Here is an 18,005-nt window from a genome sequence, read left to right as displayed (position 1 = left end):
GATAATGAAGATTAGAGATTCATGCTAGCTTATAAATGTCATGCGATTCTAGATTGACGACCGATGAGAAATGTCATACAATGATTAGTCTTCTCATACTAATGAAAACATAAAATGGCGTCAATAATCTGTATAATTTGCGATTTGGTATCTATTAATACACGATTGTGATCTGTAATTGTCTTTTTAAATGTATTCTATATCAGATATTGTAAATTTAATACTTATCGCGGTGATGGTGGGTGAAATTTAAATTTAATATGCACAAACTAGCACAAAACTCATGCAAATTAATAATTAGGTCACTTAGTACTAACTTGTGTGATAATGTCAAACGGTAAAATGTATATTGTTGCTATTATTTTTTTTAAGATTAAATTGATATTTTCAGTTGGACCTGTTGTGTTACTTTCAGTTTTCCTGTTGTTTTCTGTTTACTGTAATTATATTTAAGCTTTCCAAAATAAATTATTGAATTCGACATAAATACACGTACGGACATAAGTAAAGTGTTTATTGAGCGTTTTCAAATCGTTCAGAGTCAATTTTAGCGTAAGTGTTTGCGAAAAATAATGTTTTATTTGTTTAAATAGTTAATATTTATAGATATAGACCTGTATTCTTGCATTTTATTTGGGTGGAAGTAATTAAATTTAACAAAGAACTTTAAGGAAACAGAATGGTACAAATAAGATATGTTTACATTTATATCAGGAGTCAAACGTTTGTGCTTGATTGTTTTATAAACATATTCATCATACAGCACGACTTTTAAGTAGCACTCCAGCTAAGAATCATGCAGAGTGTGATTCTTGGGTTAAAAGCCTACATGTTTTGTTTTTTTTTTTTTTGTTTTGTTTGTTTGTTTGTTTTATATTTGTTTGAATTGCCATAGTTAACAGAAATAAACATTCAATTGTTCATATAACCCGTGTTCTTAGGAGATAAAAATTGTATAGAATGCACTGTATATTTCAAAATTAAGGGAGATAACTCTGTATATGACAATCAAATACAATAGAATCTATTGGATTTTCAAAATGATTATCTCCTAAGAGCAGGCAGGTTTGAATAAATAATTACACATTACATAGTATAGACCCATAAAACAACTTAATTACAAAAATAAAAATATGTAGCCTTTTTTGGGGTGTATCACATTTTTCAGATTTTGCATGATTCTTACAAAGACAGCTTCTTAATAACAATATTAGAAAAAAGAAATTACGTGACAAAAGATATAATGACTGCCTTACCAAAAAGTTGGTAACGTATTTTTCCATGTCAACCCCGTTTGAATTCTCATGCATCCTCATTTAGACCGATATCCCATGACTATGTCATGTACAACCTTGAACTTCAGGATAAAAGATATAAAATAAAATTTAATTCCACGATAACATCAGAATTCATTATATCTCTTTAAGCGGTATCTTGCACGTGTTTGAGTCATAGGTTTGGCAGATTAACTCAAATTTAATATATATTGTAAAAAAAAAACATAACAAAGCGTCTAAATATCGCACAAAATAAAGGTCGTGATCATTCCAGTACTCGGGTGATCATTTTTAAGTCCCTGGTGTGGCATATTTTGGGACTAGCTTCTTAGTCAAAGTATTGTTTTTTAAAGATTTAAAAACAAAATGGTAATAGCTTTGTTACCGAATCAATAACAGTGTGTGTATGGTTTTGTATTGTTTTCTTTGATTGAAATTTGCTTTTCGTTGTTGTGAAATGAGCCGGCTGTTTAAGAGAGTAATCAAGGGAACCAAGGTTATAGCGGTAATCAAAAGAATGTTAGTCAGGGACAAAGACCAGACATGGAAAACAGACAAACACAACAAAGAACATAAAGTAACTAAAATCATACATACAAAGTAACAAAAGTAAATGCGCAACTCGGACTCGGAGCATGGAACAGGTGCACCGGTAGGGTAAGCGTCCTCTGCTTTTCTAGAAACACCCGCTATTTGCTATTTGCAAAAGGTAAAACAATAAGCTTAGTCGTCCAACTTCCTACTTCTGAACATAGCTTTGGCGACAATCTTTATCTTGTCTATCATACAGATATTTGAATTATGGACAATGTATTCTAATAAAAATATGGGAATGAAAATGTTCAGTACAGATAAAATTATATGACAAAAGCGACACATTTGTATATGTACTAGAAATCCAGCCGCTTCACTTTGTTCCCTAAAACTTTTATTTTAGAAAACGCCGGTATTCTTTATTTTGTATTCCATTATCTTTCTAATGCATAATATACCTTAGAAAATGAATTAATCTTGACATATTCGAAGAAATTCATTTCCTCGCTGTACCTTCAAGTACAGTAAGAAATTCCCCTATGATGAAAAAAAAAGGAAAACTACTAACTAAATATGTCAGTTATATAATTATAAGTGCATTTGCATCTGAAATTGGATGTACACATCCCTCGTGTTTTAGTTCATTGTTATTAGACTAAAAGAAATTAGATTATTTTTATATCTTTTGTGTTTGAAGACTTTAATAAAGTACTAATGGTAATCATTTTAAAGAACAAATTAATCGTTTTCCATTAATTATATCTTGACCTACACTTAGAAATCGATGATAAAGGAAAACTATTGACCGAACTTTACGACAAACGTGATGACTGACTTTTCATTCAGAATTGTCAACTTTCCTTTCATCTGTGGTAACATCCCTTCGGATCCTGCGTATGGAGTGTTCATATCATAACTCATACGCTATGCCAGAGCTTGCCGAAACTACGCAGACTTTTTGTATCGGGCCAGAACTCTAACAAATAGGCTTCTGGAATAGGGTTATGTTGCTACATAATTGAAGTCATCACTACAGAAGTTTTATGGTCGTCATCATGAACTCCTGGATCGTTATGGTGTATCCATCAGCACCATGAAAACTGATTTATTCAACGGGTCATAGTTTTCCTTTCCTCTTTTGTCTACCCCGGACTTGACTTTTTATGAGCAACTCAGCGGGTGTTTCTAGAAAAGCAGAGGACGCTTACCCTACCTGTGCACCTGGTCCATGCTCCCAGTTTTTAGTGGAGTCCGAGTTGCTCATTTACTTTTGTTACTTTGTATGTATGATTTTAGTTACTTTATGTTCTTTGTTGTGTATGTCTGTTTTCCATGTCTGCTCTTTGTCCCTGGATTACATTTTTTTGATTACCGCTATAACCTTGGTTCCCTTGATTACTCTTTAGCACATTACTGGAACATTTTTGGTGTTTTTTTTTACTTCACTCAAGAGAGTGTGCAAATGAGGGTACCAACAAAGTTACAAAACACTAATCCGTTTCATGATAAAGTCAAGTCTAAAATAAATCTGGCAAAGGAGATATTACACCATCGGAGCAGCTGGTATCGCAATGGTCCTGACTTGGTACAGGCACATCAGACGAAATGGTAGATTAAACCTAGTTCTAAGCGCGTTAAATCTTCCTATTCCATTGCGGTGTGACTATACCAGTGGTGATTAAAAAGCATTTGTATTCTATTGTCATGATCGGTAAATCAATTGTCACATCAGCACAAAGAACATTTTACGAAATAAACAAAAAAACAAAAACAGAAACACAAAAAATAAATAAATAAATATATATATGACGACTCTATTTGCTACACTGCTCCATCGGATCAAATTGATACAGGGAACATATATAAACGTATAGAAAGGTCTGAAAAATTCTCAACGATGTTAGAACTGTCAAATTTGCGATGCAAATTTTTGGTCGTTCCCTCCGCGGGACTCGAACTCGTAGTGCTGTGATATCTATGGTAACACCGCCTGCACAAAGTCCAGCGCCCTAGACCACTCGGCCAGCTGTGCTATATAGCCTATATATATATGAATAGCAATGTTTTATGAAATATTCGGTAATTTCACTCTCGGACTTTCTCCCGCCGAAACATAACAACTTTGATATCTATCCGCTGTTCCCAAATTTTTAAATTTATGTTGAAATTAGCAACGAATAATTGAGGAAATCTATATAATGAATAGAATAATCAATTCGTTATCGTGAATCACTCATGCCAAGAATGCAGTAAGGTTTAACACGTACGCGGAACAAGTTCCGCACATTGTCAAATCTAGGCGTTCTTCGGCATTCGTGATTATATTTTGGTTATTCATTCTTTCCAATTAATTATCTTATAATTACTCATTGCTTCAGAAGAAACTGAGTATTTTTTTAACCAAGGACTGATATCTAAAAAAGAATTTTATAAGAGACCTTTCAAGACGCATTTCCTCATACACCTGATTCAGGAGTCTGTTACGCAGATATTTATGGAGTTCAAGGAAATCAGAGTATTAAGTACTTGCTCTAGCGTAGCGAATCAATTGTGAAATATAAACACCGTATGCAAGAGGTGACGGAATATTGCTGCACAGGTAAGGATAATTTATGATATTAGAATTAAAGTCGTATCTCTTATCATAAACCTTAGTGTTGAGATGACTATTGTTGTCAATTCGAGATGTAGCTCAAAAAGATGCAGAACAGGCTGTTTCTGTAGTCTCCTTTATCTCGAGCTCACAAACATGAACTTTATATGTCGTTGTCACGCCCAATAAAAAGCGAGGGCGAGGGAAAGCTGAGTCTTAGAATTAATGACACGTTTGTGTATCTTATATTTGTAAATCCTATAATTTGATATCTTATTTTGCATAATTGCAAGCACATAGGTGTACATAAATCATATGAAATATTGGTAAATGAGTGCAAGCACGTGCGTCAATCAGCCATCGAATTTAGAAATAAATACAAAACAAGGCAATACGTAATGCATTATTAGAAGTGAAAACAACTTTAAAACAACGATGCACAAATCCAGATATAAAAACGTTTTTCCATGAAAAAGAATGTATATCAAAAAATGTAAACATACTTTTCGGGTAGAGTTTATTTCTTGACAGATATGTAATTGCAGTTTACCATCTACATGCATTAAGCTAAAAAAAAAAACAGAAATTTGTAGACGAAGTCAGGACTATTGTTATTGTTGCCAAATGCATCTAGTAAAGGGAACAATCGTTTTAAAAAGGACTGTATGTTCATTACAGAATAACATTTTATTACATGTAAGGTATAACATACGCCAAGATTCAAGAATGGAAATAACACAAATAATGTACGCATGACTTTGAAATAAATCTATATCTTGAAAAGAGAACCTTACTGCCAATGCGGAATATTGTAAGTCATATTCGACACAAGATATTAGAATACAGTCATGCAATAATGCTATAAGTCAGGACACTTTTTGCATCTGCATTACCGGGTACATAAATTATTACTTTTATCATAGGTATATGATTAATTAAATTCTACAATGGCAAAAATCAAGAAACAAATCTTGTTCAAACACCTGCTCCCTCTAATTGATATCGTGGGAATGACAGCATATCTACCTAATAAATGAGGATAATTACACTGCATACCTCTAGACTGACAGTCACATCATTTAAATACGAATTTCTCCAAGCACGTTTTCGTTCATTGCTTACAATTCTTAGATATGGTAAAAACTTCTACAATTAAACTTGTCTATTATCACGCTAGCGGTGTAATAAATGATGTTACTTGTGAAGAATGTTTTTGTATTTTTGTTTTACTCTCGGACTCTATAATGCCAACGCGCCTACGGTCTTTATTCTTAATTTCATTTGACTAACTAATCGTTGATTAAATTCATACAATATTCTAATATTTAAGCAATTAAAGCCATTGATAGTCAGTATGACTATACTCCGCAGAATCTTGAATCTTTGCTTAAATCTCCATTTTTTATATATATATTTTTTTGGTAGTATGCCATCCAAAATTAATTATCCTGTAAATAGGTAAAGATTTGTTTTGTATTTTCTTTATTTCAATTTGCTCAGAAAAAAAGATACTTCTTAACCTGTATACTAGCATGAAATCCAAGGCAATTAATTGTTTTTCATTCAAAGCTTGATTTGATTCTTCGTTCTTTCTTCAGCAGAGATTCATCAAATGTGTTAATATCAAACACTGGTATCAATAAGAGTATTGATACATAGTAAACCGGGAAGTAATTATCAAATCTACAGAGGTGATAAATAAGTTATCAAACGAGTCCAAAATTTACCAACAATCGTAAGTAAGAGTGGAAAACAGCTATTTCTATACAACCAACATAATATGGTCTTTGATGATTCCCTATAAAAAGAATAATTTTTCTACAACATTTAATTCAACACAACAATAATTTTGTATACAATGGTATTTTTAAAATGTTACAAATTCAGTTTCCCCTTGGTATTTATTAATTGCAACCATGTCGATGCAATTCTTACAGTAAATGGTCAACTAGCATCCTATAATTGTAAACAATGAATTAAATTATATTGAAATAGAGAACGATAAAAAGAATCACAATTATAGAATTGATACATATGGCAGTACTGAATAAGATATAAATAATGTAATTGATAATTCTTTGTTTGTTGAAAATCGTTGTTTGAAAATTATTCAAAACCCCATTGATAATTAAATCCAGTATTTATTGTTACGTTGAATATATTCATATTTTTATGAACGTTTGTGCATAGTTTTCTCAATGAAATACTCGTTTCATTATTTGAATATAACAACTGCTTTAGAATTTTTAAAATTTTAAAAAGAATCATGAAAATCATCTGAGGAAATATAGTTATACCACCGAAAATATGTTGTGCATCTTTCAAACTCTTACGAAAACCTACATCCAAGACCGTATTCCAAGAAAAACAGTAAATGCTACAACATAAAATTCGTAGGCTTAATATATTAAGGGATATAGAAATATATGTAATACATCTAGATGTATGTCCATGTAAAATATGAAGCATGCTCAAATTATTCAAAGTGGTAAAAAAAATTCGTCAGTAAATGTAAATTCAGTTTTTTTCCCTTTCTACAAGTTTCCTTTAGACAAAATTTGTCTTGATTAATATACAGTTCAGTGTACATGAAATCGACAAAAAAATATAGAAGCGTTAAAACAGATAATTCACGGATAATATATGCTATTAATAAAACCTGAGGATGAGGAAAACAAGACATAACACAAAAACTTCGAGCACTATGCAATGCGAATTCCATGAAAAGGTGGAATTAGATGCTTCGGAAGGGTAACCATGTCCTACTTGGTCTGCGGCACGTGCCACAGTTCGAAGAAAAGAAGAAAAGTAATTTATTAATTCGTTTTAATTGCTATTTTTCAAATAATTAAAACATTGTATTGGTTGCTTTGTGTTTGGTTCTTCTGTTTGCTCTGTTTATTGTTTTTCTGTCATTAATGATAATAAATATTTGTTTGGAATTTCTTTATATTGGTATTTTTCAACTCATTGTATAATGTTAAAAATGGTTTCTCTATCTTTGATTGCACACAATCATGAGTAATATAATTGAATAAAAATACAATGAAGCCACTTATTATTACTATTAGCTGCAAGGTAAATCGCCATTAAACATTTGCTGAATTAATTCATTTCTCCCGGTAGGTATATCAATGGGTTTTTGGGGTACAATATATATATATTTGACCACAAATACAACTTTGCTGAAATAATAGCGTCATTCATTTTGATTATTTTGTTTTCGTATAGTGATTTATTGATATTTCGGTCAAGTTATAAGAGAGATTAGTCATTTCAATTGCAGAGATAATTGTATTAATTTAATAAGTAATCTGAAATGTACTTAGCTTGTTCATGAAGGTGTTAGAACTTTTAAATCATATAATCATAATTTAAGGAGGTAGACCTAAGGTATGGAACACAACTATTACAATTCATTGGAACGTTTGTATTTAGCATTCAATAGCATGTAAGCATCAAAGTAACCCATAAACACAATCAGTTATGTGTATGTATCATATTCAATTTCACCAAAGCCGTTCAAGCTTTTTTTTTTAAATAGAATTGAATCAGTTAGCCTAGGACTACCTCCTGAAGTGGCATATGAAAAATAAGAACTATTTGAATGGTGACGGGAATGTGGAAATATCAGGTTAACAATATGAAATACATAATAGGCATATGCTTATTTTGCAGATTGAACACAGGGTCTCAACCAGTAAACAGCGACCAGTATCGATAACAGGGACTATGTTCCTCCGTCTCAATTATGACGTCATCAAAAACGATAATTGTACATGTTTTATTTATTTGTGGAATACTCCGCTCTATTAGCAGTTTACCTGAGGAGATGTTGGTCGGTAAGTAGTTTTCTTGATTGTTATAATTAATTTTAATATAATTTGTATTTTTTTAAATTTTAAAACCACTGAAACGATGCCAATGGTGATAGACATCGGTCCCTGAGGATATGATCAGATTTCGAATTAGATGTACCACAATTTACCGCAGCGCAATATCTAGTAACCCTAAACTGAGCTGAGGCGTCGTTTCTTATATTGATTATGGTGGTACAGCAAAATAGACCCTTTGATATACCCTGGTAGAGATTACAGGTTTTTGGTTCAGCTTTCGTTCTCGATATCTTCAGTACTGAGTTCTTGTATACAACTTCTTCTTGTGAATCATCATGAACTTCTAAGTATACTATTAAGTACTAATGCTGCTGATTAAAGGTGAATTCTTCAAAAAAAAACATGTACCGAAATTATCAATATTGATATTGTTGGTAGTTTAGTATCTGTTTCAAAATGTGTCGTACGTAAAACTACATTGTAGATAAAGTTTCCTCTCTTGTATTCACACTGCTGAACCAATTCGATGAAGATTAATTGTTTCACCAGATAGACCACCCTGTTACATCAAAAGGTCATACAGAAACAGTTTTGTGGTTCTTTTTGTTTTTTTTGTTTTTTTGTTTTTTTTTTTTTTCTTTGTTTGTTGGTTTGTTTGTTTTTGTTTTGTTTTTGTTTTTGTTTTTGTTTTTTTGTTTTGTTGGGGGTTGTTTTTTTCTGATTTCTAATTGTCAGGATGTACACAATTCCTTTGCATAATCCACTGACTATGCGGTACATGGCTTTGTAGTGGAGAATTTGTCACTGACATGGATACATTTTATAATATATATATTTCTAGGGGAGGAGAATTTGAGTATGTAGTATGTGTATGTAGAGTATGTAAAAGTTGTTTCCTTAGCTTGTAACGTTTACAGTTTGATTTATTTTCTTATTTGAAAAAAAAATGCTCTGTTCCTGTCTTCTAAACTTTGCCCAATATAAATAGATCATAACGTTTCTTTATCTGAGACTGCGTAAATGCACATAGCAATCTTCGATATTTAAGTCTGAATATTGACGGGTAAAAAGGGGAGTATATAACGTGGTTCTTCCTCACCATGTCAAATGCAGAACCACTAATTAAAATCGTCTAAAGAGTAGTGTTAATGTAATCTTCATACAGATTAAGGCTATAAATATCCAATCGATTCAATTGATAATTAAATATGATAAGAATTTCAATACATTGTGTCTGTAATTTGTATAGAGTTCATATTAAGTATTAACACATACATTTAAAACTGAAAAATTGAAGACAAATAATACTTTGTGTTTATAAATATTTAAAGAAAACAACAGCTTGTAGAATAAAATTTTCTGTGTCAATACATTTGACCCGAATAACAACATTTAATGAAACATGTTAAATCATCTGAATAAAATTGTTAATATCGGAAAGTAATTCTATTTCTCATAAATTGAAAATAACATCAGCTCAATGCATATAATAGAGGACAATGAAGGTAATGTTTTAATGCTTTATTGGAATATATATCACTAATTTGACACCCTATATTGTTCAAGAAATTATCAACTAAATATGATAATTTGCAAATTGGCATCTGTGAATTCGCTACATTGTAAAAAAAAAGAGTTAGTAAGCGAAGGCCCGTTTTTGGCCCCCCATTTCAAAAAAAATAATTTATGACGAACATGCCAATTAAAAGAAGAAAACGATGGCCAAGCATCTCAATTTTGTCATATCCCTAGTATTTTAATCGTAGTGTCACCTACGTCTATATTTGAAGACGTCAAAACACCATAGAAACAGAAAATGAGGGTAAAAATGCGATTTTCGTCACAAACTTATTCTTTTTTAATGCCTCCGCCAACGTGACCCACAGAAAAAAAAACTAATTTCGCGTAACGCAGAATCATATTCAAAAGACATTATCGTGGCCGGGTCACGTTGGCGGATACCCTCAAAAAATGAAAAAACGTAGCTGAAAAATGGACTTTGTTTACTATCATGATAATAGTGAACGGACGGCACTTTTCCGAAGCGATGTCAACATGTACGTCTGATTGGTAAGTGACTAAAATATTAACTGATTAAGGATTTTTACCGCCAGAATCGATTAATGTTTTATGGAATCCATATCCAGGTAGTTTTTTAGCATATTAAAATCAAGCACGACATAGAAAATGGGGTCAAAGGATATTTTTATGGGGAATTAATGTGGGGACAAAAACACGGTCTTTCGTTTTTATCTTGCAATATCTTATTATTTCCTGAAAAGATCCTGATCATGTATTACTCAGCTTCTTTGAACATTTTGCGGAGGTTGTTTCAACCAACCGATAGGACCTTTTATTCTTTTTTATTTTAGGGTGGAGGGATCTGTTTCGCAGACGACAAAATTGCGACCGGAATCATAAATGCAAGTTGTTCGTCCCTTGGGTGTAGTTTGTACGAGAGGTTCGGAATCGCTTAATATTATTTCCTACAAGCGGCCGTAGTTTGAATATTTGTGAACAGGACGTAATGGCGTAATGGTTAGCGTGCCGGTCATTGAAGCAGACTATGCCGGTACGAATCTCAGTGCTGGCAATTTTGTTTTTACTATGTATTTAATATATATTTATTTTTTTTTTGTTTATATATAAAATAACATATATATACATTTTCCCTGGAATAGTTGCAGCAGTGTATCGCTGATTGCAGTGTAAAAAATACTTTTGACTTTTAATATATGATGGTTGTAAATATTCTGTCTTGCAGAATACAAAAATGCGACAAGATTCAATGATGCGTATTTTTCGTCCTTTGGGTGTACGTTTTTAAGTGAAATCAGAAAATTATTTATTTCCGCAACCAATTACAAAAGATGTTTATGTACCGAAAGTACGGATAAATACATATTTGTCACTCAATATTGGATAGTTCGCCGTGGCGAAGTTGTTAGTGTGACCAACCACAGAGCGAGAGATAGCGGTTCGAGTCTCGACGCCGGATTTTATTTTCATATTCAACTGTGGACATGTCTTTACTATTAATATATTGTATTATAGATTATACGAATTTAACTGGAATCAACATGGTGACATAAAGAGATCAATATTTGCTGTTGTTCTTTATAAGGCTTTACCGTATATGATATCGATGGTAACTAATCAATATAAGATGCTTTTCTTATAGGGACTTACCATGTTCTATATTTTAGGGGGTGTAGAGAGGGTGGAAACCCGTGAATTAGGGGGTGTCGGAACCGGGAGTTAAATATGGGAACGGGAACCGGGAGGGAAGGGACGGGAACCGGGAATATGAAAGTATGGAAACCTGGAGTGACATTTTGGGTTATTTGAAAAAAAATGGGAGGTCGGGAACCGGGGAGTAAAAGGGAAGGGAAATGCTGACACCCTGTGTACCACCGAAGTGTTATTTTAAAGGGGTGTTTAGGGAGCGGGAACCGGGATGGAGGGAGCGGGCAGGAAAACGGAACTTGGAAATAAGGGGGACAGGAAACGGGAGTGAAGGTGGCAAGAACTGCTGACCCCGACTCCACCTCCTGAATGTATATTCTCGATGAAAATAACTGAGTTTTAAGCGTTTGCACAATCGAAGCCTATATGACTTGATATTTAAACAAAACAAAAAAACATACCGTCATTTATTAACTATTGTATAGTATACAAAATTTCCCTGCTATAAATCATAGACTTACGACAAAGTATTACATGTACATTGTAACTTCAACAAAAAGTATGCATAAAATAGGATACGATTTAACAAATGTCTCATATAAGTAGATAAATTTTGAAAGACCTAATCAACATGGAATTGATTGGGAGTTAAAGTACACGTTTACATGAATTGCTTTAAAACGGGAAATCCCTAAGAAGGGAAATTTGCTTTATTGTCAGTGGGTCATTCTTTTTTGTCTAGACCTACATGTACGCGTTTGATATGAATTGCTATGTAGTTACAATGTACAAATGGATGAGATAAATACAGAATTTGATATTCTGGCTTCACCGCGAAAATTGGCCACACTTTAGAAAACCGTCTGTCCGTCCATCCGTAACAAATCTTGTATTATAAAATATACTTTTGGTATTTAGCAAACGAGTAAATCACATTAAGATGCGCTATATCAAATTCTAATTTAATATCCCATATAGAAACAATTCTGAATAGACGTGTTTATGATGAAGATAGAATTTGTTCCGAATGCAGAACTAGAGTTCGTCGCGAAATCAAGGTAAATTCGGTCGAAGATGTGATTGTTGCGAATGATAATTTTGAAAATGAAGATTCGGGAACTGAAACAGCAGAGTCTCAGCCCTTAAACGATTCAACTTTAGATAGCCTCAACGGCAAAATCACATCGCAGATGTATAGTGTGCAAAAAGCAAAATACCAGCAGACACCATTTGACTATGGTGTCAAAGGAGGCCAAAACTCAAGCGTTTAGTTATTGATAAAGGGTATTTTATTGCCACAAATAGCAGATGCTGCTCGAATGATTTAAAAGGGAAATATTTTAAGCAAAATGCTTTAAATGTCTTGAAGGAAACATCACAGACTACATTTCTGAATAGAACTGACCTAAATGATTTGCTCACAAAAACACGCTTGATGTTAAAAGATGTCGGGAAGTTGAATTTTGACGTCCAACTAGCATTATCGGATATGTCAGTTTAACTGTTTTGACTATAAGTCAGTTTGACGTTGTTGCCATGCAAGTCAAAGACTTGAGGAATTCCGATGTACGTTCTGTGCATACGTGCCTTGGCATTTTGTTGGTGAAGCTCCGGACTGGCTTATCTAATACGATCTTGGGAACTCTCTTCAGCCTGATGTCACGTCAAATTCGTAGAGCTGTTCATTCTGCGCAGGAATCTCTCATCAAAAACTCTGAGTTTGTGGAAAAACCCACAACACCCACGGAACATCTGGTAATCAAGATGATGTGGCTGTATTGGTCTTAGACGGAACTTACATTTATATACAAAAAGTTCCTATCACCAGTTCCTTAAACGTATATACAGTTTGCATAAGAACAGAACTCTGGTGAAGCCCATGCTAATAGTCGGGTCCTATGGTTATATTTTGAGTGTGATTGGCCCCTATTTTGCAGAAGGTAATAACAATGATGCTCAAACCTTTCTTGAACATATGAATTTAAATGTTGAGATGCCATGTTATATCAAAAAAGGGGAGAAGAAACACACTACACAGGATGCTAATTGATCCCGTCTGATCACTAAAGTAAGATGGGTCATTGAGAGCGCCAACGGGCGAATTAAAGAGTAATCAAGGGAACCAAGGTTATAGCGGTAATCAAAAGAATGTAATCCAGGGACAAAGAGCAGACATGGAAAACAAACATACACAACAAAGAACATAAAGTAACTAAAATCATACATACAAAGTAACAAAAGTAAATGAGGAACTCGGACTCCACTAAAAAACTGGGAGCATGGACCATGTGCTCGGGTAGGGTAAGCGTCCTCTACTTTTCTAGAAACACCCGCCGAGTTGCTCATAAAAAGTCAAGTCTGGGGGAGACAAACGAGGAAATGTGAACTATGACCCGTGGAATAAACCAGTTTTCATGGTGCTGATGGATACACCATAACGATCCAGGAGTTCATGATGACGACCATAAAACTTCTGTAGTGATGACTTCAATCTTGTAGCAACATAACCCTGTTCCAGAAGCCTATTTGTTAGAGTTCTGGCGCGATACAAAAATTCTGCGTAGTTTCGGCAAGCTCTGGCATAACGTATGAGTTATGATATGAACACTCCATACGCAGGAGCCGAAGGGATATTGCCACAGATGAAAGGAAAGTTGACAATTCTGAAAGAAAAGTCATCACGTTTGTCGTAAAGGTTGGTCAATAGTTTTCCTTTACCATCGATTTCTAAGTGTAGGTCAAGATATGAGGCTGACTGCACAGTGTATGTAGTATCCTTTATCGCAAGTTCTTTTGGGTAGATGCGATGTATCAAATCCCCGAAATTAGGATTGTTTAAAGATAATACATCATCTATATAGCGGAAACTGAGATTTAAGGATCTAGCCTAACGATATTCTTTCTTCTGATCAAATCAGCTATAAAGTCAGCCTCATAAGAGTGAAGAAATAGGTCAGCAAGTAAAGGAGCACAATTTGTTCCCATTGGAATGCTGACCGTTTGTTGAAAAACAGGTCCACCACACTGGACAATGGCACTTTTTAGACAAAGTTTCGCTTTGTCCCTCACATAGGAGACTTTGTAATGATTTGTGCAGCCTTGATAAACTGCTTCCGTTCTCCTTTGATTAATGACTTCGGAAATGAAAAAAATGGGGCAAAAAATGGTAGAAAGAGCACAACCACCAAACCGTATACAACAAATTGTGGAAGAAAACAATCTTATCGGGAAAAAGGCCATGTATACATAGGTTAACGGAACTGAAAATGTGCTCGATTTTCCTAGGCTAAGCTTACAACAAATCAGAGACATAACTATAGGTATATACCAACTCAAGTTATCGCCAAGGAATACAGAGAGTCATCTGTCTGATGATAACTATGTTCTCCAAACATGCAAGGATAGACTCAACTTGCTTAGAGTTATTAGAGTTATAGAGACATTCCTCGTCGAAGGTCTATAGTTTGTGAATCGATGACGACATCACAGATTGGTATTGTACCTGCAAAGTCGGTGCACGAGTTGTTGGGTGCTGTGCGCATATCTATTCCACTATCTGGTATCTAGGGTATAGTAGATGGCAACAACAGCCAATTCCATCTTGTCGATTCTCCGACTCTATTATCAATGCTAGAGATATGCCACCGCTTGAAACAGAGTCAGAATCAAAGAGTGATGACCAATCGAGGAATGACATGTCAGTGATATTGATTAAGAATTCATATACCAGTTTTACATTAAAGCCCCTTGACACATATAGGGAAATACATTTAAATTAACTATTTAAAGTACATGTATGATCAGAGGAGTCTTACCTGTATAAAGTTAATTGCTTTTCTTTGTGTCCCCGCTGTAACCATTTGCGGCGGGGACATAGAAATATCAGTGTTCATACGTCCGTCAAAAAATAAAATACTTTGTGACTTGGAATGATAATACAAAGTAAGACGTATATTGGATTATCTTTGGTCTTTGAAATATTCAAAACAAATCACTTTGTTCTCGTAAACGAACTTTTGAAGGGTCATAGGTTTCAACCGATCTGTCCGAATTGTGTTGTTTACTTCTGCTACAAGTAAATTACAATGCTAAAAAGATATTGTAAGAGATTATTTTTCGGGCGAAATTTTTTCCTGTCTGTCCGTCAGTTTGTCATGGAATAATTTGGTCCTATTTCGTTATTATTTCCATACATGTATCTGTCTTTTTCAAGTACCCAACCTTTCTTTATCCAAAACATTAAATTATGTTAAATACTGAATTCTTTTTATTTCCCCCTACATTAAAAAGTACTCTATGCTGATGACCCTGAATTTCAGACCTTCCATGATTGTATCAAACTCTGAAAACATTCAGCATAAAATAAAAACACGGAAGCAAACCGGATTTAATAACTCTGTATACAACAATAGAATTATAATGTCTGTCAGTATCGCAAGAAACGATCAATAGTAATGTATTCACACAAAATCAATCAAGAAAAACAAAAAAAGCTAACAAACAAAACATAAACTAAGCTAAACAAATACATGTAAATATGACGTTCCTTGATATGTTGTATAATTCTCGAGTATACCTGTATCGTGTGAGTCGTTGTCACATGTACATTTACTCCAAAACTCCCTTTTTTCAAATTAGCAAAATACATAGTTACAAACGTCAAGGGGATATATAACTCAGCCATATATATTGATTAAATTTTAAAATTTTATTAACCAAATGCATTGAAGTGATTGACCGATACTTGTTATTATGAACATGATCGATGAGTTTTTAAAATGGAGATGACCATGTAATGAAGCATGTGCATTTACATACTGTAAGATGTATATAATACATGTATTGTATGTCTCTGATAGCTCTACAAAACAATATTCAAGAATGTGCAGTTTTTTAATCCATGTGATGTTATATAACCCAATAAAAATAATGTTCTCAGTATGTAATTAGATATAACCATTATTGACAAAATATACTCATGGTTGCTATGGCGATTTTTTTCGGGTCACCATGGAAACCAATGTTGCCTGGTATAGTTTTGAACAATAAAATTATATCTTCAGATAGCGATTCTATAAAAAAAATACATCATAAAGCTTCTTTTTTTTTTCAATTTTAGAACATGCGAAAATATATCACAATAATTGTTCGTTGCTATAATCATTAATGGTTGCTATGTAATATTTTGGGTAATCATGGACTGCCTTGTTCCTAGGAGTATTAATATAAATATAAATAGGTGTTTACACAATTTCAGTAAAACTGACGTATTAAAAATACATTGTTTAACACTCAATAAAATTTATAGGCAACATGAAAGAAATGATAGTTGGTTGGCATGAAAATAAATGGTTGCTGAGCAAAAAAAAACGGGTTTTTTTTGGGGGGGAGGAGGGAAGTTGATTCGCTGTTGTAAATGTCGTTTAAAAATCCAATTAATTACTCCACATTAAGATAGTTGCCATATATTCTCAAAGCAGGGTGTAATCCATTGATGTTGGCTAATATCTGCTGAAATTAAGAAGCGTTTTCCCCAAGTGTCATGGTATACATTAAAATCCGTTGCTAGGCAAGCAAAGATTTTCATAAACAAGAAAAATTGTCATTTTGGAGGGCTACTATGCCTTGCCTTTTAATATGGAAAATATAAAGTTATTTGAAGAGTAGGCCAAAAACGGCCCTTATCGTACCTTATCATTTGATTCTTTACAGAATACCAAGATATTTATATCGCCTGTATTTGATGCTTCCGAGGATATTGTTTCAGTATCTTATGTAATAAGATACATTTAAAATTTTTATCTGTTGTTATGTCATACTTGTATCAAAAGTCAGCGACACGTTATAACGTTTAGCAGTACATGCGATCAAATAAATCACTCGTCTTATGCGATCTTCTGCATTTCAGTCATTAATAAGTCTTTTCGACGAGGCAAGTTGCACCATTTTAGATGCAATTTTAAACATAACTAATAATAATGATTTACGACTAAACCTTCCCGCTACGCATATTGTTGGTGTTTAAACTACTTTAATGTTTTTATTCAACAGTTAAAAATTATATATGTTTTGTTTACCCTTCCTGAAAGATTATTTACAAATATTTACAAAATATTTACGATGTTTTTGTAAAAGAAAGAAATATTTATTTCAGAGAGTAACCAAACGTTAGCGTGTAATAATATAGGGTTATTAAATGGTAATTTTTATATTAATCCTGTATTATGTCCAAGTACAGTCGTATTGGGTTGAGATCACTTGTATTGGCCCGAGGCGAAATATTATTTACATAATTATGGTTGCTAAAACCTCCTGTTGTATTAAAGGGGCAATTTACATTGTATTTTAAGTCATCAGTTAATAAAATCATGTACTGCACTACTTTAGTTGAATAGGTCAACTTCAACCTTCATACGAAACGTAAGTAGGTTTTAAACTTGAAGGCTTTAATAGATAATATGAGATATGTTTTTGTCAGTCAATACATAGCCCTCGCAATTTGGTGGCGTATAAAAACCGCTGGAACAGGACAATTATCATATATAAACTCTGTATCCATAACTACTGGCTATAAACCTT

At 33.4% G+C, this 18,005-nt stretch overlaps 1 protein-coding gene and 1 pseudogene across 6 annotated transcripts in view; both read left to right on the top strand.

Moving 5' to 3' along the window:
• Positions 1–18,005, top strand: part of LOC148614239 (glutamate receptor ionotropic, kainate 2-like) — a 95,045-nt gene that overhangs the window by 20,788 nt on the left and 56,252 nt on the right. For all 6 annotated transcript variants that reach the window (XM_088588212.1, XM_088588214.1, XM_088588211.1 and 3 more), the window contains one exon: positions 8,083–8,246. In XM_088588212.1, the coding sequence (XP_088444338.1) occupies positions 8,156–8,246 (91 nt within the window). In that variant the 5' untranslated portion in view covers positions 8,083–8,155. The remainder of the gene's footprint in view (positions 1–8,082; positions 8,247–18,005) is intronic.
• On the top strand, positions 12,862–15,205 carry LOC148614240 (uncharacterized; annotated as a pseudogene).

Source organism: Perna viridis, chromosome 6 (genome assembly GCF_037379345.1).
Source record: "Perna viridis isolate PV_CMFRI_1.1 ecotype Kerala chromosome 6, ASM3737934v1, whole genome shotgun sequence".
In the NCBI taxonomy this organism is placed as follows: domain Eukaryota; kingdom Metazoa; phylum Mollusca; class Bivalvia; order Mytilida; family Mytilidae; genus Perna; species Perna viridis.
This window is presented reverse-complemented; position numbering and strand designations above follow the sequence as displayed.